The following is a 21,841-nucleotide window of genomic DNA, read 5'->3' as shown; positions in this document are numbered from 1 at the left end:
TAGTAGTAGCAGTAGTAGAATTAGTAACAGCAGCAACAGTAGTAGTTGTATCCGAAGAAGCTAACAGTAATAATAATATCAACATTATTGGTATTAGTAGTAGTAATAGTATTAGCAGTGATAGTAGTAGTATCAGTAGTAGTAGTAGAAGTAGTAGTATTAGTATTAGTAGTAGTAGTAGTAGTAAAAGGAGACAAAACAGTAACGGTGGTAGGAGTAATACAAGTTGCAGTAGTAGCAGTGGTGGTAGTAGTAATAGTAGTAGTAGTAGCAGTGGTGGTAGTAAGAGGAGACAAAACTGTAACGGTAATAGGAGCAGTACAAGTTGTAGTAGTAGTGGTAGTGGTGGTAGTAGAAGCGATGGAAGTGAAAGTACTAGTAATACAGTAGGCAGACGAAATATTCAGAACTGTGAGCCTACAAGAGGAGAGGAATATCTGCAACATTTGGAGGATATTTATGCAAGCTTTGTGATTAGCTGTCGCAGTAATGTATTATTTATATTCGTCACTACCGTCAACTTCTCTGCATTACAACGAGCAAGACTGATCCCCTTAAAAAATATACACTTGTCCCAAGTTTTCACTACAATTCATTCACCTTCGAGACTAAAATATGACGGGGTTAGGTCAGCTTTTTATGACTCAGCTCGCTGTTATATACATTCAGCAGTGATTGCTCGTTTTGTTTACAGCAAGAGTGTCGGGGAAAAACAGACAATTATCTCACATAGAAGAGAGTGCAGAAGTCAATTATCTCACATTGAAGAGAGCACAGAAGTTAATTGTTTCACATTGAAGAGAGTACATAAGTTAATTGTTTCACATTGAAGAGAGTACAGAAGTTAATTATCTCACATTGAAGAGAGTACAGAAGTTGATCAGTGAAGCTTACCTTATAAGAAGCGTACCGTAAGTATCAATTATCTATATATGATTATAAATCTGAGTTCATGTTTAGGCATTATAAAATGATAATAATAATAATAATAATAATAATAATAATAATAATAATAATAATAAAAATATTAATGATAACCACGACGACGATGATGATGATGATACTTATGATGATGTTATTTCTCTTAAAAATCTCAGCGTTTTCTTTTCCTCTTGATTTTATTAGCAATTCCATATGTCTGTAGTAATATATATGGTTGTCCATAGGCAAAAAGCTTTTGAAAAGTCGTAGCTAAGCAGATTATTCTGGCTGTCCCGTAAATCCATGCTGCTGTCCCCTCCCCCCTTCTAGTAATCAAACTGATTCAGAATCTTTGTCATACTGTTTAATGTTAAGGCATATAATTTAAGGCAACCCACTGTCTTTTAAGTATACATTTTCGTTTTATGTCTTCCAAATAATTTCCTCTTTTCTTTCATTAATATTTAATATATATATATATATATATATATATATATATATATATATATATATATATATATATATATATATATATATATATATATATATATATATATATATATATTCGCGTGTGTGTGTGTCTTTTTATACGTACGTTGTTGACTGCACCAGTCTTTGTCAGAATAAAAAACCTCAAGTTGAAATCTCTATAGAAAGAATTAAGATTTATTTCTCCGGTGAATTGTGATCATTTTTTGAAATTTCAATTGAATCAAATTTGAAAAAGCCAGCAATTTATATATATATATATATATATATATATATATATATATATATATATATATATATATATATATATATATTGATCTTTGGTTTTAATAGATACTTAAAATAATAGTATAAGTCAATTGTTTATAATTGAAAGTCCGCACGAATCTTCACATTAAATATTACTATCCGAAATTGCCAATAAATAAATAAATAAATAATAAATAATTATATCGATAGGAATAAAACAAAATCCAAATATATAATAATATGACTTATTAAATGTGTACCAGTCAAGATTTTCCTAATTGCCTGCTCTACAAACAACTCATGCAGAGAAGGAAAGTATCACTCAAGCCTAATCATTCATTTAATCACACAAGACTATTCATTCATTTAATCACACAAGCCTATTCATTCATTTAATCACACAAACCTAATTATTCATTTAATAACACAAGCCTAATCATTCATCTAATCACACAAGCCTATTCATTCATTTAAGCACACAAACCTAATCATTCATTTAGTCACACCAGCCTAATCATTCATTTAATCACACACGCATATTCTTTCATTTAATCACACAAACCTAGTCATTCATTTAATCACACAGGCCTAATCATTCATTTAATCTATTTCGTATCAGCAAATTCAATATCGTTGAACGATTTCCTTGTTTTGACGGGTCTTATTGCCCATAAACTTTAAGTTGCTGGGCCACCCCTGATTGGAATCCGTGCTTAGTTTATATTTATCGCATTTAACCCCCTTACGGATTGCGTAATCCTTAATCCAATATTATTAATCGAGTGTCTAATCCAATAATATTATTCCAGTGTCGAAACCGTCTAATTCTGGTTTGCCTTGGTTTTGACCGGATCTTGTTGTCCATAACTTTCAGTAGGTGGAACAACCCGGACTAGAATGTAGTGTACCCTCCTAATGTTCAGGTAATCGTTAATCTGATATAGTGCCTAATCGATAATATTATACAGCAGACACAAATTTCTTGCTCTTGACAACCTCTCCGGTATTAACATATTTTTAGTTTTATTTACTGTTCGTTTGTCTGTCTGTCTCTATTAATAACGATATCCACTTCTGTGGAAGACGTTTCAGTTGCACTTATGATACATGTCAATTTGAAGTGGATCCAATGTGACAAGAGCATATCTCAATGACACTAGGGGTTATTTGTTTAATTGTTTTGGAACTGAGTTTACAAAATGCTTCACCAGTGGAGCTTTAGTCGGAGTTTGTAGTCTGATGTAATTTATTACAATTACCAGTGCTGCTTTAATTTCTGACACAGAAAATTATTTTTGATTGTAATTGTAAATTAAAAATACGAACATTATCGTGCACTTGAGTCAGTTGAAATGTAGTATTGATACTTTTATTTATAATTATTCAGCTTTCTGAAATTATTAAAAGTGCACAAGACAACAGTCAATTCAGAATATCTTTCCTGGTGTTAGTTTGTCCACCAGTATAAAACGAGGATAGAGATCTCGACCAGATTTGTATTGTGAATTAGCTTTAATTAGTACTAATTAATTTTTAAGCATTAATTTCAAGCCCTGTCTGTCAGATGATCTTAAATTGTCTTTGCCTACACTGACATCATTAACATATTTCGTCTTTAGATGAAATATAATGCTATACAAGAAAGGACTGGATGCACAAATCGAGTAGAAAACAAAGTAAATTGGTTTAGATTTTGGAAATTTGGAAAAGCTCGCTATCTTGCTAAAATTTTGAATCTTGTGCATTGTCTTGGAGTATTTCTAAAATTCCGTGTGCCTCTTGTGCACATTTATGAGAGATCTGAGAAAAAGATATCGTGCCTTTAACAATTTGACAACCCTAAATATAAGCATCGTGATAGAAACAGGTAAAATCAGTTTACTCATTTCAGTGATTAAGTTTCTTCCATGTTTTTTTTGTGTGTGTGTGACGTATATGAGTAGTAATATCAGTCTCAGGAGTATCATATAGTCTCATATAAGAAGTTTAGCCTAAAACTCTGTAGTCTTAAAACGTTAACTTTGTTATAAGTGGTTGACCACAATTGATGGGGCCGACATAGCAGTACTGTTCCAGTTTGCCTCAATAGGCGCAAATATAGGTACGTATGGGAAATCCTAAGTTAAAATGGTCCAGTAGGTTTAACATGGGAAAGGGTTTAAAGCCTCAAAACGGAAACGAAACGTTACACCGAGAATTCTATCCGATAGGGTTAATTCCAAGTGAGCTATGGAGTCAGGGATATAGGGTTAATTCCATGTGAGCTATGGAGTCAGGGATATTTATTTATGAGTTACAGCCTCAAACGGAAAGGGTAATGTTAAAATGAATATGACTACAATTGAGTACACATCTTAAATTTTAATTGGTGTCGACCTAGACAAAGAAACAATCATAGACAGAAGACATAACGAAGCACATGCATAAACAATATATAAACACAATTGGCGATGACTGAGAAACATATCTTATTTTTCTAGAAATGCGCGTTACCATTAAATGTACCGTTTTTTTTTCTTTCTACACAATGTATTCCACCATTTCGTCCGTGATAATTTCATGGAGACAATTTGCACCTCTTTTTCCTCCATAGGGATCCAGTCTTAATGGCCCAAGTTTCTAAATCTTGCCCAGACCTTCCGCTGTTTGACATTGACGCGTTCCATCTTCTTATCCCTCCTCCTTTTCTTTATCTTCAACCGGACTTAGATCTTTTTTGTTTCCTTCACTATTACGTCTTTGACAAGACATTTGCTATTGGCAGTGTAACCACGTCTCCGTTAATACGACTTAATGTGTGCCATTAAGACTCCATTAATTCTAGGAGCTGCTGCTACCTTACCATCTTATCCACTGCTTCATTTAACGTTTTGACCATATAGAGCTGAACTGTAGTCTTTCTTCTTGGTTGACAATTAATGGTTAATGACGAACACGTCGCTTTAAAAGCCTGAAGTACTGATGTAAAAGAAAGTCATGCCTCATTCAAAATAAAATTCACACCACACAAAAGAAAAAAGCATCTGAAAATAATACTGAGGACCAAAAACAAACTATCTGTATTTGTTTTACATAGATTGACATAAGAGTAAGGAGTGTTTACGCACCTTTCTATACTTCCATATAAACATACTATCAAATAAGGTTGTGAGTTTCTACAGACACACTACTGTACATCAAAACATAATATACACTCACGCACGGGTAGACACGGGTCGGAGTGTTTTTAGACACACTGCTATACCCTTACACAAATATACTAGAGTCACACATAAGAGAGGAGCGAGGGTTTCACGTTTTAGTTGTAAACATGGACATAGTCAAACACAGACATAAAATGGGCAATGATTCATGGTTGACGAAATTGTAACGTTAGGACTTGAGCTCAAATAAATTTTTACAGTCATTTGGCCATCGACGCACACTTCGTTTCAGAGCTAATGAAAATAGATAACGATAATGTTCACAAAACCATATTGACCTTTATCCTGATTCATTGACTATTTGGACCGTCTACTGTGAGCATAGTGTACAATAGTAGCTTCACTTGAACATTAGTTGACAATAATGGAGATTAAAAAATCCATAATCTATGGTTTGGTCAAATTAGAGAGATAACCCTTTTATGAGCTTATGGTGATGACTATACATTTTATACTAGAAATGCTCATTGGCAATTTATTTCACTCATCTATTTTGTTTTTAAAAAATATTGTTATAGGTATTGTCAAATGAACACAGTACCATTTGCTCTATGTCCTAAATTGTTAAATTGCCATGCTTAGCAACGCAATTCAAGACGTATACAATGTTCCAAAATTCCTTAAAACATAGACAGAACAAATAAGTGGTAGTTTGAAATCAACTTACAAAACTTAGGTGTTTTACCTTGGCACATATGACTTATCTTAGAGAACTCGTCTATCATTGCTGATATTTTTCATGTTTTTCTATCACGATTTAGGACATGAAGTGCAAGCTATAACAGATTTATTATCAAGCTAATGCTTTCTTGTCCGTAACATTTGGAAAGTGGTAAATTTCTCAGACTATTAAAAAGTGGCATCCCAGCTCCAGAGTATAAAACAATTTCACACTGACCCACGTTCTTATCAAAGACTGTTCTTCCTCGGTGTGATGACAAAGTTGGTCTTGCTTACAGGTTTCGGCACAATACGTTTTCCATGGCAGGGGTGATATTTTACAAAAAGGTATTTTTTCTATCGGCGTGATTTGTTAAAATGGGGTGTGTGTATTTGAAGTTGTTTGGGAAAATATACCTGACAAATGTAAGTGCCTTGATATTTGCAAAAGTAGGCATACATTATTATCTGTCTGTCTGTCTGTCTGTTTCTCGTAATATGCATCCTGTCTGTTGAGTAGGCAAACAAGCACTTAATATTCTTGTAGAATAATTTAAATCATTATGACGTTTGTTCCCAACTTAAGATACCTCAAACAATGTGCTAGTAGTCACAAGAAATGTTACTTAGTTTTTAATTCTTTCAAACAATTACATCACTAAAATTGTAGACCGATACTTATTAAATAGGTAAATAAAACTTCTTGAGTTTATTAATGTTAGTGGATGTCAGATATCTTGAGTTTATTAATGTTAGTGGATGTCAGATATCTTGAGTTTATTAATGCTAGTGGATGTCAGATATCTTGAGTTTAGCAGTGTTTGTGTATGTCATATGTATTGAGTGTAGTTGTGCTTTTGGATGTCATATATCTTGAGTTTAGTAGTGCTTTTGGATGTCATATATCTTGAGTTTAGTAGTACTTGTGGATGTCAGATATCTTGAGTTTAGTAGTACTTGTGGATGTCAGATATCTTGAGTTTAGTAGTGCTTGTGTATGTCATATATCTTGAGTTTAGTAGTACTTGTGGATGTCAGATATCTTGAGTTTAATAGTACTTGTGAATGTCGGATATCTTGAGTTTAGTAGTGCGTTTGGATGTCATCTATCTTGAGTTTAGTAGTGCTTTTGGATGTTAAATATCTTGAGTTTAGTAGTGCTTTTGGATATCAGATATCTTAGCTTTGAATAGGAGTAGTACTATTTGGATACTGCAATGTGTCACGAGAAATATTTCTAGTATTTTATCTACCGTTATATGAAGAAGAAAATAAAATTTACTAAAACTGTTCATCTTCTTTATTGTGTACGAATAACTTTATTATAATCTATCGTATTTTGCAATCTCTTTTTGGAGTCCAATAGGTCATCGCAATATTACTTTTAGATACTTTCGTCTTCTTTGTGGTGTGAAGTTTATTTTAAGTGATGGCATGGTTTCGTTCACATTCGTGCATCAGTCATATAAAGCGACGCTTTCGTCAGTACCACTGTTTGTCAGCCGAGAAGAAATACTATAGTTCATCCATGTAAGTTGGGAAAGTTACAGGAATCAGTGAATGTGAAGGTAAGGTTGCAACAGCTCATAGAACAAATAGGGTGGTGATGGTAAACAATGAGTCGTGTTCTCGGGGAAGTGGTTGTACTTGAGACAGCAAAGGGTCTTGTGAATGAAGTAATAGCGGACGAAGCAGAAATGACTTAAATCCACATGGAGAGAACAGAAACGGAGGAAAATCAGACGATGGAAAGCGTTAATATGAAATAGATGAAGGTCCTGGCAATATTTAGAGACTTGGACCATCCGGATTGAATCCCTATAAAGGAAACATAGGTGCGAACTGTCTCCACGAACTCATCATGGATGAAATGGTGGAATAAATAGTCTAGAAGATAACACACTTTTAGAAAAGAGATATGCTTTTCAATCATTGCCATTTGCGTTTATCTGTTTTGTGTGTATGTGCTTGTCTTAGCCTGGTGTATCTGTTTCTTTGTTTGAAACAAATAAAACTTAAGTGGTGTATTGATTTATAGCAATAATCAACTTTAACATTACCCTTCCTGATCTAGGCTGTTAACCATTACAGGCTATACATTCTTAGACTCATAGCTTACATGGGACGAACGATATGGGCTCAAACCTGCGATCGTTTCCGTGTTAAGGCTATAAACTTTGAGGCTATAAATTAATCCCCATGCCAAAGATATGGGACCATTTTAACATAGGATTTCTCATAAGGACCGACAGTGGCGCCTATTCAGGTTACTATGTCCCCCCAATTGAAGTCGGCCACTTATAATATTGGTAGCGTTTTGTGGCTATACATGTTTAGGCTAAAATGCATCAATGAGATCATATGAGGTTACGGAGATCGATTTTACTACATAATCACCGACTTTGAAACTAGTTGAGAAAACGCAATGACTATAAAACGAGGCAAAAATTAGCAGAATTTTTATTAAAGTATTGGGTCTAATGAGACATAAATTATTTCAAATAAAGGTCAACCTACCAACTCATATTGAAAAATATTTATTTTGGAGATTATAACACGAATTAAATGTACAAGGGGCACAAGTGTTCCTACTGCTGCTAAGTTCAAACATGATGTTGATTATAAAAACAGACTGCTATATTGCAAAATAGTATATATGAAAATTACATGTAATATTTAAGAATATTGTCTTTAACTGCTTGCTGATTTTGCCCTAATGAGATCGGAATTTATGGGGGATGAACTTTTACTGGACGAACTTTTATTAGTTCATGATCGATATAAAATTGACCGACGACCTTCCAGTTATTACCTGAATGGGAAGATAATATATGATTCAATTCATAATGATAACAACTGTGTCGATCTAACATGTTTTCTTCTGCGTTACCTTTAAATCTACTTTTCTTCTTCGTCATTTTTGCAATATAGCAGTCTGTTTTTATAATCAACATCATGTTTGAACTTAGCAGCAGTAGGAACACTTGTGCCCCTTGTACATTTAATTCGTGTTATAATCTCCATGTATAGCCACAAAACGCTACCAATATTATAAGTGGCACTTATCAGATGTCTCTTCACTTGCATTCAAGCCTCTGCCACCCAAGAGAGCCGCTACTTATTGATACTTCAGAGGTAATGTAATCTAGTTCATATAAATGCTGCAAGTGTACTGGGATGCCATCCTCGACTTCACTACCTTAATCTATAAACGACTAAAATTGGCATTCAAGTTACCTCGTCGTTATTGGATCTTATTACGATGAGTGAAATTCCGCCTTGCAGGCTTGAGCCGAAGTTGTCCACCCACTCCCATCGGAGTTCTGTCGTCCTTTTTCCTTTATATCACCGACCTGATCTATAGTTCCGAACATTAGGTGATCTTTGTCTGCTTTCAATTGATTCTACAATCGGACAAGTTACTGGTATTTTGGGACTGCCTACATCGTCAACTACAGGTTCCATGCATCTACATATGATTTAGTTGTCGCAAATGACCTTTTTGTTTGCCATAGAGATACCGATACGTTGATTTATGACCGTATGCTCAACTTTGCATGTAATACCTATGACAATGTTTAATAGGCAGAGCACAGCTTACATTCTCCTACCCCTAATCTGACCGGAATTACGTGGTAGACCATCATAGTCCAGGGAATATTTGCAACCGTCGTTATATCATCTCTTTAATGATTAGTTTGACAGAATTCGCAACAATCCAAACATGATTCATTACTTCCTTCCCTCACAGTTTTAGCTATAGCAGAGGTATCTTCAAGGCAACCAATAAAAGGGCACAGGGATGTGCCTAGAGGATATGCTAAAGGGAAGCAGTCCTACCGAACTGTTAGCCGTCGAAAACCACAGTTCTCGCAAACTAAGTGGTTTCACCAGCGTTTCACAGGACCCTCCCTATCTCAAATGACCTACATCCCAACCCTTTAAAAGAGATCACGGCAGCAAGATGGTTCGAATCTTTCAGTGCCCAAATGGAAAATATTTACCATGACGAAATGTTGACTCGACAAATAGCTTTTCTGGAGACTTGATATCACGTTCAGTGCTCCTCCTGAGCCTTTTTGTAGAGTTCGTTAAGCTACAATGCATCATGTATCACTTGGGGTTCAACATAAGCGAATTCAGTCAACTCTGTTACGCACATGGGTTTGCGATGGAATGCAACAACATGTTCCAATGCCGTCCTTTATGTAGATAACGCAATCAGTGTGGACACACATGACACAAGTAGTTACTAGATGGAGTGGCACCAATGTAGTGGCACAGTTACGTTCGTTTCGTTTATGTGGATACCTTTTTATGCATCGCATAGAGGAATCTAAATTATCATAAGATAAAAGAGTTCTTAAAACCTTGTTTTGATGTTCTTGAACAGTCATTGAAAAGTCGTTGAAGACTGCTTGAAAAGTCATTGTCCTTGTCCTTGTATAAAAACTCGTTGAGGTATAGGAATCAAGTTAAAACGTCACATTAAAAGACCATCCATTTAGTTATTGAATACCTCTAAACGTGTAGGAATCGACATTGCATCAGATCAGAAAACCACGTTGAATAAGTAAGCAATAAATCTGCTAATGGTAATTTTCTTAAAATGGAGTGAACAATAGTGCAGTACACAAAGACAAATGTATACTTCACGATCGTAATGTCTAACCTTTATTGATATTTCAGTTTAAAATTAACCTTGAACATACTAACATAGAAGGAAGTGGAATACAAAAAAATATACAGAATGTCTGCAGGCCGGACTGTAATCTCTCAGCACATTCCTTTGAACAGAATCATAAATCGCTTCCCACAGGTAACACATGTGATCTTTGCATGCGTATTGGTTATATTTATTTATGTTGGTTTTATTTTGCAAGAGTTCATATATATATATATATATATATATATATATATATATATATATATATATATATATATAGCAAGTTTTACATGTGTTCAATACAGTTTCCGTTTTTTTCGTACCACAAATTACAGCAACTTCAATCACATACCAAGGTAAAACCAAGAGATATTACTTTGCAATTAAGATTTTTTTTGTAGGAATTAAAAATTCACTTAACACATGGGACAAGCAAATTCGTCTTGGAGAAAGTACAAATTTGCAAGTCGAACAAATTCAGATGGCGAAAGGGTCGTGTTGGTAATACTTGGTGTTCTGAAAATTTGGACATGTTAATCAATGAAAGTAACTGTTACCAAATCATTTAATGGCGAGTATAAAGGAATAGGTACAAAATGTCTAGCTTTTATATTGTTGAATCTATCATATATCATCAAAAAAGAAAACCTGAAGAAGTTTCACCGAATTTATTAAAGACATATTATGATGTACTACATCATGATTCAAAGTTGATACTATTCTTGCCTATGTATTATATTTGTGTATTTCAAGGTCTTTTTTCATGAGCACCTCTCTTAAAATGTAGCTATTAAAAACCGTTATCTATTTATCCATTTGTGTATTTATACATAGTAGAGATTTTGATGTAATTCTGTTTATATATCTCAGATACAGTTTTCCAAAAGTATGCATGTTGTATGTTGCACGTGTTACGTAATTTTTAAATATCAGATTAGGGATAAATGCATTTCCTTAGAAGTGGATGTAGCTACTCATAGTTATTATGTAAAAATTAACTTTTCTGGTTAAGTTGTGTTTGCTTGTGTTGGTTTTAATAGGACTTTTAAAACTCTTTTGGCTATATCATGTAAAGGAACTAGGGGCTAATCAACCCTTGAAATACAAGTAGGATGTTCCATATCGGTTCAGAGAAAGATGTTGTGCACATGTAAGGCACCAGTGGGATGTCCCTTCTAACTTCTTCATTTTTCTCAAAATTATTGACAATGACCAAACGATGTTGTGATTGTGTGAGAAAATAACCAAAAATCTGAATTTTACTTGCTTTATTGAATATTAAGATCCGTATATTTGAAAAATGGAATCATTACGTAATTCGTGGGTTGTAAATTGTTTGCTTTTTCACTAAAGATTAAAAAGACATTAAAGGACTTTCCAAATAAATAATCATTGACTTACAATATTTAAGTTGAGAGGGGCTTTATACATCCTTGTTTTGCAGTTTTATTAGGTGTATTCATAATTCAGGGAATTTCAATTTCATTATAGTTGTTACATTCATAAAAGGGTTTATTTTCTCAATTGATGCTTTTGGAATTGCTCTTCCCTCATTACTACATCAAATACAGACAATATTATATTGGTAATGTTTCGCATTTTTGATTACTCTATAATTAAGTCATTCCCCTTCAGAGGTTAGTTTAGAATAACTCTTTTTTACTCTGTGTTGGGGACAGTCAGTGGATCACATGTTTTGTTGCCATCATACAATATGCCTTCTACATAACGTTTTGCTCTTACTGATTGCACGGAACAACTCTATACCTTTTCGAAACAAAATTACTGTGAGGAAATCATCCTCGATCCAGTCACAAAATGTGTTATTTAAACGTGAAATCAAACGAGGACCTAGCAATTGAATGCATTTGGATATCAAGGAGAAACTGGGACTAGCAAAACTGAAGTTCTTGAATGTCAGATGCAGCAATTGAACAAAATCTGCATTAATTTAAATCAAATGATGATATACATTGAACGAATTCATGCATTCATATCATCTGATACTGTTGTCCCTCTTTATGGAGCAAAAGTACGTACATAAGCCTTTGTGTGCATAAATGTAACTGTAGCAAGAAATTAGGCATGCTTCACTTTTGTTTGCCAATGAAAATAACTGTTTGTGATTTGTATGACATCAGACTGTCATAGATGGGTAACGTCCAGATATCATATAATGAAAACTGCTATTTTTCCATTGCTTGCCAACTGTCGTGTAATAATCTGAGATGTAATATGCTGACACCAAAAAATTATTTACAAATTTAGGTAAAACTGTTAAAATTATCTTTATACAGGTAGTATCATGAATTAGGTGAACACATGTACACTCCTTGCAAGGTCTAACAGGTGTACTTCCGTTGCGAGATAAAACACATATACTTTCCTTTTGAGATAAAAGCACATATACTCTCATTGCGAGGTCAAACATGTGCACTTTACTTACAAGGTCAACACATGTAATTTCCTAGTATGGTCGAACATATGTGCTTTCCATGCAAGGTCAAACGTTTGCTTTTTTGCATGGATAGACACGTGTACTTTCCTTTGCAAGGTCAAACATGGTATTTCTTTGCAAGATTGAACACCTTCAGAAGTTTAAAGAGATTGAAATTAAGTTTGTCATATAATGCATAGCAACATATAGATTTTCAATCTAAACATAGAAAAGAATAATTTGATAATTTAATATATAATCTTGAGAATCGCTGCATGATTTCAATTTGTTTAGTCATGTTTCTTAGTAACGTTTTGGTCCAGTGACCATTGCCCTAATGAACAGGAGGGTATTGAAACTGTAAATGAAACTGTAGCAAGCAGCTTGTCATGACACAATTAGATTTTGGAATGTCTATAACACGTTTGAACTTTGCGCTTTTAATATTGTTTTCAAATTTCTTTTTAATTTACAAAAACACAAGCACGGACTTAAATATTTTTGTTTGCGTATTTCAGAAAATACTGACATATTTTACAAAAAAGTATAAATTATATGACATTGAATTCTGTGCCATATACATCTTTCTTTGCTTTTCTAACTACACGCATTCTAGTCCTCCTCTTTTATCCTCTACTTGTCTGTCTACATGTATCATTGACAAGTATTGTTTTATAAATATAGCTAGGATGTAAGGTGAAGACAAAGATAAAATGAAAACAAAGGTTCTTTACTTGTCAAAAAAATACAGCACGATTTCCAGAAAACATCCATAATAAGCTTTACCTCGTTTTTTAAAACTTATTTTTTGATATGGCGTCATATTTTGGGGCAGGCTCAGATCTCCCAAATACGTTTGCCCTGAATATGCTTTTGTTTATTAAATTTGTAAAGCTCTGCTTTTTATGAAGCATTATTTTATGAAACATATATAGTATATCTTTTAGATCATAGAATGTATGTGTCAGCAATTTAGACAACTAACTCGCATGTATGCGTGGTTTTCTTTCGTGAATGAAGTGTATCCTAGAACAGAAAATCATGATATAATTTGTTTCTTTATAACAGTAATTGGAATACGACATAGTCTTGGCATAACCCATAATATGCTCTAATTAAAGTTCCTGATCGCACCACTACTGAGGACAAGAGTAATGCTGATAGCACGAATTTTCACACAGTTGGGGCAATTATAATTCCCATTAGCAGGTAGTAAAATTGACAGAGCTACTTTCAAAGAAATATTGTTCTGATTTTTAGTATGAAAAGTGTGCCAAGGAGATCTTACTGAATAATTTGTACGTAACATGGAAAGTTACTGAAGAAGCTATGGGATCAATCCACTATATGTTGCAAATAACTCTTAATAAGTAAACATAATCAGCAAAGTATCTCTAGTCTTATAGGCAGTATAGGCTTAGATCAGTCCTGTGTCACAACTGTAACCATGCCTACAGTGTATATGACATTAACTGGTCAAGAGTGTTAGATTTAACTGAGACTCCACACAATTTTGCCAGCTATCATTTCTTATTAGCTACAAGTTTAACGTGCGGACTCAATGTTCTCACTAGGGGTGCAATTTACTCTTTATGTCAGAGCTTTGAGGATAGATTAAAAAAATATTGATCTCTGATGCATAAGTTATGGTAAGAGGAATCACTGAAACTCGCACGTAGATGACTGAAGAAACATTTTAGTCAAATTGTCACAAAAACTTGTTATCTACTTATAAGTTTCAGCCATTTTAGCTTATTTATCACTATACAGAAAATATAGTATGGTTGTCAAATTACAATGGCACCAAGTTATGTTCATTGCATGAAATGATAATACTACTTTGTAGAGGATTTCTCGTTTGGTAAAGGAGTATTCCCCCTTTAAGCCTTCTAGAGAAAAGTATAACAATCTGCGTCATACGAGATATAATAATGATTACTATTATTTTTAGCATGTCTTTAGTATTATAGATACTAACTTCTATTATAAGCCATGTGAAAATCAATGTATTCATATATAGTAATTCATTTTAGTTTTGTAAACAATGCTTTTCCAAGATGTGAAATAATATGTGCTGAAGTTTCCTGATGTTTATTAATCCTGTCAATCTGAGATTTGCAGTTTGCTGATACAGTTGAACAAATATCTGCTGTTGGAAAATGAATTGTAGTATAGAATGGCAAGTTTCTGCAGGTAATATTTCTGAATTCTGCTCGGTGGGGCGATTCTGGATAACTGCGTTATAAAACTTGAAGATAAGGTCATTCCATGTAAATTATTACATAAAGACACACCTAAAAGTGTTTAAGTTGTGAAATTTTCTAAAGATGATTACTTATTTTAAGCAATATCTATGGGTTCAATAACCAAGGTAGTTTTTGTGATCATACATTTATTCCCATCGCTAATCACCATCTTACTGTATCTTTAAACTCTATCACGGTTGAAGTCTTATTTGTTTGGATAACATAAGTATTATAACTAAATTTATACAAGGTTGCATCATCTGCAAACAATATGTATTTGTAGAATAATTATTTATGGTAGTTACTACGTTACAGCGAGTTCTTTGGTATCAAGGTATTCGAGGTTTGTGATACTTTTATACATTTAGCCAACTATCGTGTGGTTATCTCATGGACGCTGGATGACCATAAGTTACTAGATGTGCATCACAAGTTTTATTTCGGAGAAATGAGGGAGCTGCAGGCGAGTACATTATTAAAAAATATAAAGCACCATTAGTATCACTTTTTCAAAACATGGCCGTATCCTATGTTCTCAGCACATCTATATCTTGTTAAAATCAGTGTCATGGTAAAAAAATCTGTTATTTAGTTTCTGGTTGATAATGTCCAGTAAGTTTATGCAATATTCAGATCACATGATTATCGTAGTTGTCAAAAGCAAGGGAGGGAATTTATGGTAACTTTGTTGTTGTTTCATGGTACTTTCGCAATTGACAGACGTTGACTTAAAATTCTGTTTTACATGATTTACTATATTTCATTGTAACATCTGGCTTTGCTGAAACAGTCTATGGTCGACATATACTTTCATAATAATTCTGGTGTACACCTTTTCGCCGACGATCATGGCGCAACCCTCTGGCACAAGTGGTTAAATATGCGTTGTTTTATTTCTCTCAGAAAGGTTTATGTTGTTGGAGTGTACAGGTGACAGAATGAGAGAGAGAGAGAGAGTCAAACAACATCCAATTTTTAAATTGCTTTACAATTTGTGCAGCATATACATCAATATCCTAACATTTGGACAAGTAGACGCCATCGCAAGAATTTTTTTCTCAGTAAAATCGTAATATAAGAGTAATGCCCCTTGCATGACCTCGAATGTACATGTTAATATTCAGACTTGTTTAAGATGGTAACCGGCTCATGATGATTAAATCAGGATGCTATATTTACTTGGGTTTGGAAACCACCTCATGGTGTTCAAATCACTGGATATTCTGATGACTGATCTATGATAACTAATTCATATTTAAATCAGTGGATGCTCTGTTGACTGGGCTCTAGTAAACACCTCATGATGTTAAAATCACTCTATGCTCATTTTGCTTGGTTCTGGTAACCACTTCGTAGCGTTTAAGTCAGTGGATGCTCTGCTGATGTTGCCGTGGTAACCATGTCGTATTCAATTAATGGATACTGTGATGTCTGAGTTCTGATAAACACATCATGATGTTTAATTTAATGGATGATTATTGTAGTGTGAACCTAAATCTAATTTGCTTTGTAATATCATATGACAGTAAAAGTAGTTCAATATTCACACCTGATTAGAAATCACTAGGGTTTATGTTCCATGGGAAAAATACTCTCAGGGCAGTCTTTACTCCGCTTCCTAGCTGTATTGGTGTATTGTATTTAATAAATAGTAAAGAAGGCATTCTGCAGTTATTCTTCAACAACAAATAACATTACATAGTGGCAGTGGTAAAAACACAGGTATGAAATTATCAGAGTTGAAAATGGCTTCATTTCAATTTACAAATCCGGACAAATTGGACTTTTCTAGACCTTAAACTTGGGAAACGTGGTTTCAGCGCTTTGAACGCTTTCAACAAGTATCTGGACTTAGTGAAAAAAGGACGAAATTAAATACCTTGATTTATTCCATGTGAAGTGAGGCTGATGACATTGGGTCTTCGTTCAACCTGACAGAAGAAGATCAAAAGAAGTATAAGCCCGTGACAGATAGATTCGTGCGAATGTAATTTGTAAAAGGGAAAACGTTAATCAGAGAAAACAAGAAGAGAGAGAAACAGTGGATAGTTTTGTTACAGCTTGCAATTTCGGACCACTACATAATGAACTGATCAGAGATTGACTTGTTGTTGGACTGCGAGATTCAAACTTGTAATTGTAGGTAGGTGCAAATCTAACTCTAGAGTCTGCAATTAGTCAACCTCGACAAAATGAGGCTGTGAAAAAGCAGCTATGCAAGCAACTGGAGAACGAATGACTTCAATGGATGCATTAAAATATTGTCTTCACTGAAATATGGGAAACACAAACATAAAATCTCAAAAGTTCAACAGAACAATGCCAGCAGAAAAGGATGCATGAGATGTGGAAAGAAATTTAATTATTCTCAAGACCAATGTCCATCAAAAGAAGCAGAACGCCACAAGTGTAAGAAAAGAGGACACTATGCTAAATGCTGACTGTCAAAATCAACATTTCGACAATAGAATCGAGAGCGGAGCCTGGATTTCTAGGGACTATTAGCGCAAAGAAGGGTCAGCCGTGGATAACGAGTGTGAGATCGAACAACGTTTAACTTTTGTTCAAGATTGATGCTGAAGTTGATGTGACTATAATTTCATAGAGGAAGTTACGAAAATTTGGAGACCAAAACCTATAAAAATCTGATCAATGCTGTATGGACCTGGAAACTCTGAATTTAAAGTGCTGGGAAAATTTACATGTGGACTGGAATTCAACAATGCATTCAGTGTACAAGACATATTATGTTGTAAAGGGACTGAATCAGGTACTCCTGGGCAAGCCTGCGATTCAGGCTCTCGACATTATTAAACAGGCAGATATATCCTCAGTAAATGCCTGAGATAAAAAGTCACAAAATGCAAGCAAATGCCACAATAAATCTATCAGTTTAGATAGGGAATGTCGCGAGAAATTCCCATATTTGTTTAAAGGTCTATGGAAAACAAAATTGTTCAATTAAATAACTCTGGAGGAAAATGCCAAACCTTATGCCTTATCTACCCCAAGAAAAGTTCCTCTCCATTTATTAAATAAAGTTCAAGAGGAGTTGCATAGAATGGAAAAATGGGTATTAGTTCAAAAGCAGATGAGCTCACTGAGTGGTGCATGGCAATGGCTGTTGCTCCGAACCAAACGGTACGGTAAGAATTTGCTTTGCTCTAACTAAACTGAATGAGTCACTTGAAAGAGAGAACCACCCACTACCGTCAGTTGAAGAATCCCTTGCAAAACTAGCAGGTGCAAAGTTTTTCACTAAACGTGATGCAAACTTAGGCTTTCGGCTGACAAAATTATCAAAGATTTACTCCGCCTTACAACTTTCATTACTTCTATTGCAAGGATTTATTTTAACCGCTTTCCATTCGGAATCAGTTCCGCGCCTAATTTGTTTCAGAAAAGGATGTCAAAAACCCTGGAGCGACATGGAGGAACACTCTGCCACATGGACGATGTTCTTGTCTTAGGGGAAACGTAGAAAGAGCATGACGAACGACTAGAAATTGTCATGAAATCAATTCAAAACACCGGAGGCGCCTTGAAAGATGAAAAGTGTAAAGTTTTGAGACCATCCATTAGGTTTCTTGGGCATGCTGTTGATGAAGATGGTTGCCGACCTGATCCGGAAAAAGCTAAAGTTATAACTGAAATAAAAACTCTGAAATGTCTAACAGACATACGACGATTTCTCGGTATGGCAAATCAGCTTGGCAAGTTTAGTCCAAATTTGGCAGAAAAATCAAAACAATTACTTAAGCTTTTGAAACATAAAATCTCGTGGACTTGGGGTCCAGATCAAGAACAAGCTTTTAGAGATATCAAGCAAGAAATGATATCTTCACCAACTTTAGCACATTATGATCAAAATAGAGAAATAGTTGTATCAGCATATGCATCTTCATTTTGACTAGGTGCTGTTCTACGTCAGAAACACGGTAGACCTCTGAGACCGGTAGCAATAGCATCGCGAGGTATGTCAGAAACTAAGCAATCCTATGCTCAAATAGAAAAAGAGGCCATTGCAATCACTTGGGATGTAAACGCTTCAGTAGTTATTTAATTGGGTCACAATTTAAACTTGAAACTGACCATAAACTGTTCGTAACACTAATGAGCACAAACATCTTGGGAGACTTACCTTCGAAATTCAATCTTTAGAATGCTTTCGATGAAATTCAACTTTTGTATAATTCAGAAATCTGTTAACTGTTGATACTCTATCCAGACCACTTTTAACTTAACACTCTGAGTGTGACAGATAATTTCAGGCTGAAACTAACGCCTCTGTTGATTTCGTAGTTTGTAATTTGCCTGCATCAAATACTCGACTTGAACAAATAAAGTCTGAATATCGAGATGATTCAATTTGCAAAGAACTTGTGCAATCTAGTGAAAAGGGGTGGCCAGAGAAATCCGCCATTGACGGGAAACTTCAATGATACTGGGCAGATAGAGGTGAATTTACAATTCAAAATGACCTTTCAATGAAAGGTTCACTCCTGTCCCTACCAGAATCACTTCAAAACGAAATCATAGAAAGAATTCACGATGATCATCAAGGTATAGTTAAATGCTGAGAACGCTCCAAAGCGTCATTTTGGTGGAAGTACTCAGCTAGAACGCTTGGTATAGGCTTGCCAAAATTGCATCGAAAACTCAAGAGATCGAGATGAACCAATGATTACAAATAAATGTCTAAGTAGACATTGGCAAAGAGTCGCTTAAGACCTGTTTGAACTGAATGGTCAGACATATCTCTTGATGACTGATTATTTCTCACGATATATCAAAAAAGCAAAATTGCAAGGCACAGTTTCAAAAGGAATGGTCAATCATCTCAAATCAATCTTTGCGCGATATGGTATGCCAGAAGTATTAGTTTTAGATAATGGTCCGCAATACACTTCCGCAATACTCAAAGAATGTTTGACAAAGTATGGGTTCAGACATATTACAAGTGGTCCAAAATATCCACAGAGCACTTGTGTCGCCGAAAGAGTTGTTTAAACAATTAAAAGAAAGCTCAAAAAGCAAACGATGCCTACATAGATCTTTTAACATATCGCGCAACACAATTACCAAATGGATACAGACCTGCTGAATTATTGATGGGTTGAAAATCAAAAACTATTTTACCAATGGCACCAAACAACAGAGAGCCGAAATGGCCATATTTAATGAAACTGCAGAAATCGTAAAACTATCACAAGCAAATTCTAAAGAGAAATTATTATCGTCGACATAGCGCCCAAAATATGAAAACATGATCATTTTTATTCAGGCATTATTAAAACTGAGGCATTTACATATCGTTCATGCATGGTAGTACCTGACGAGATACGGCGTAATATGATAAATTTAATTCCCATACCTATTACATTATCGGAGCATCTCAGAGTGACCGTTTCAAACCTTAATACTTTGACTGACATATATGAAAATATAACAATGCCAACCAGTCAAAAGGGATATTTCACACGTTCGCGAAGATTGTCAAAACCACATGCGAGACTGAACTTGTAAATATGATGCTGATGTAGCTTGTTTAGAAATGTGGTCATCAGATAACATTTCGTTTTAATGTAAACGTCTCAAGAGGGAAGATGTAGTTTAAGCCTTAATTTAATAGCTTTGTAATATCACTTGAAACCAAAAGTAATGAGATATTCTACACTGGATTAGAACTGATACACACCCACACCTGATTTATGATACATGCACTAGGGTTTATGTTCCATGGGAAACATTCTCTCAGAGCAGTCTTTACTTCCCTTCCTAGCTGTATTGATGTCTTGTATTTAAAAAATACAGCAGTTCGACAAGAGAATCGAGAAAGTTCACATGTGGACTGGAATCGAACAGTTCCTTTAGTGTACAAGACATATTGTGTTGTAAAGGGCCTGAATCAGGTACTCCTGGGCATGCCCGCTATTCAGACTCTCAACATTTTGGGACAGGTAAATATATCTACAGTAAATGCCTCAGATAAAAGCTTACAAAATGCAAGCAAATGTCACGATAAATCTATCAATTTAGATAGGGAATGTCGCGGGAAATTCTCACAATTGTTTAAAGGTCTAGGGAAAACAAAAGTTATTATTATATAAAATAACTCTGGAGAAAAAGGCCAAACCTTATGCTTTATCTACCTCAAGAAATGTTACTATCCCTTTTTTGAATAACGTTGACGAGGAATTTGATAGAATGGAAACATGGGTATTAGTTCAAAAGTAGATGAGCGGTGCATGGCAATGGCTGTTGTTCTAAATCTAAACGGTACGGTAGGAACTTGCATGGCTCTAAATAAACTGAATGAATCAGTTAAAAGAGAGAACCACCCACTACCGTCAGTTGAATAATCCATTGCAAAATTAGCGGATGCAGATTTTTTCCACTAAACTTGATGCAAACGCAGGCTTTTGGCTGATATAACTGTCAGACGATTCACGCCGCCTTACAACTTTCATTACTCGTTTTGCTTGGTTTTTGTTTAAATCGCCTACCATTCGGAATCAGTTCAGCGCCTAATTTGTTTTAGAAAAGGATGTCAGAAACACTGGAGCGACATGGAGGAATACCCTTTTCTTGCTTTTGGGGAAACGGGGAAACAACATGACGAAAGACTAGAAATGGTCATCAATTAATCTAGGTATGATACAGAATATACAAAAATGAAATACATGCACGCACACTTTTATGCACAAATGCATTTTGCACGCAATCTCATTTGTCAAAAATTAGATAGGTTGACACAATTAACAGCGTATACGTGACATCGACTTGATATTATTATATGCTCAAACTTGTCTCCGGTAACTTTACAGTGTCAGAATCGTGCGATGCTGTATAATATTGCACACCTTCATATTGCACATACGTGCACGAAATATGTGCCCTATAGTGTATTAGGAACAACTTTGTAAACAAATCATCTACACTCATGTAGTAGACGCTTTACCTTTTGGTC

The 21,841-nt window shown here is 34.8% G+C and overlaps 1 protein-coding gene across 1 annotated transcript in view; it reads left to right on the top strand.

Moving 5' to 3' along the window:
• Window positions 1–712: 712 nt before the first annotated feature.
• Window positions 713–21,841, top strand: part of LOC149779866 (ras-related protein Rab-34-like) — a 56,761-nt gene continuing 35,632 nt past the window's right edge. Inside the window, exons 1-2 of the mRNA XM_089936281.1 lie at window positions 713–911; window positions 10,212–10,341. Coding sequence (XP_089792407.1) covers window positions 10,273–10,341 — 69 coding nt within the window. The 5' untranslated portion in view covers window positions 713–911; window positions 10,212–10,272. The remainder of the gene's footprint in view (window positions 912–10,211; window positions 10,342–21,841) is intronic.

This window comes from Sinohyriopsis cumingii, chromosome 16 (genome assembly GCF_028554795.1).
Source record: "Sinohyriopsis cumingii isolate HCF-2022 chromosome 16, ASM2855479v2, whole genome shotgun sequence".
Taxonomy (NCBI): domain Eukaryota; kingdom Metazoa; phylum Mollusca; class Bivalvia; order Unionida; family Unionidae; genus Sinohyriopsis; species Sinohyriopsis cumingii.
The sequence above is the reverse complement of the archived record's forward strand: the minus strand, read 5'-3'. Positions and strand labels throughout refer to the sequence as shown.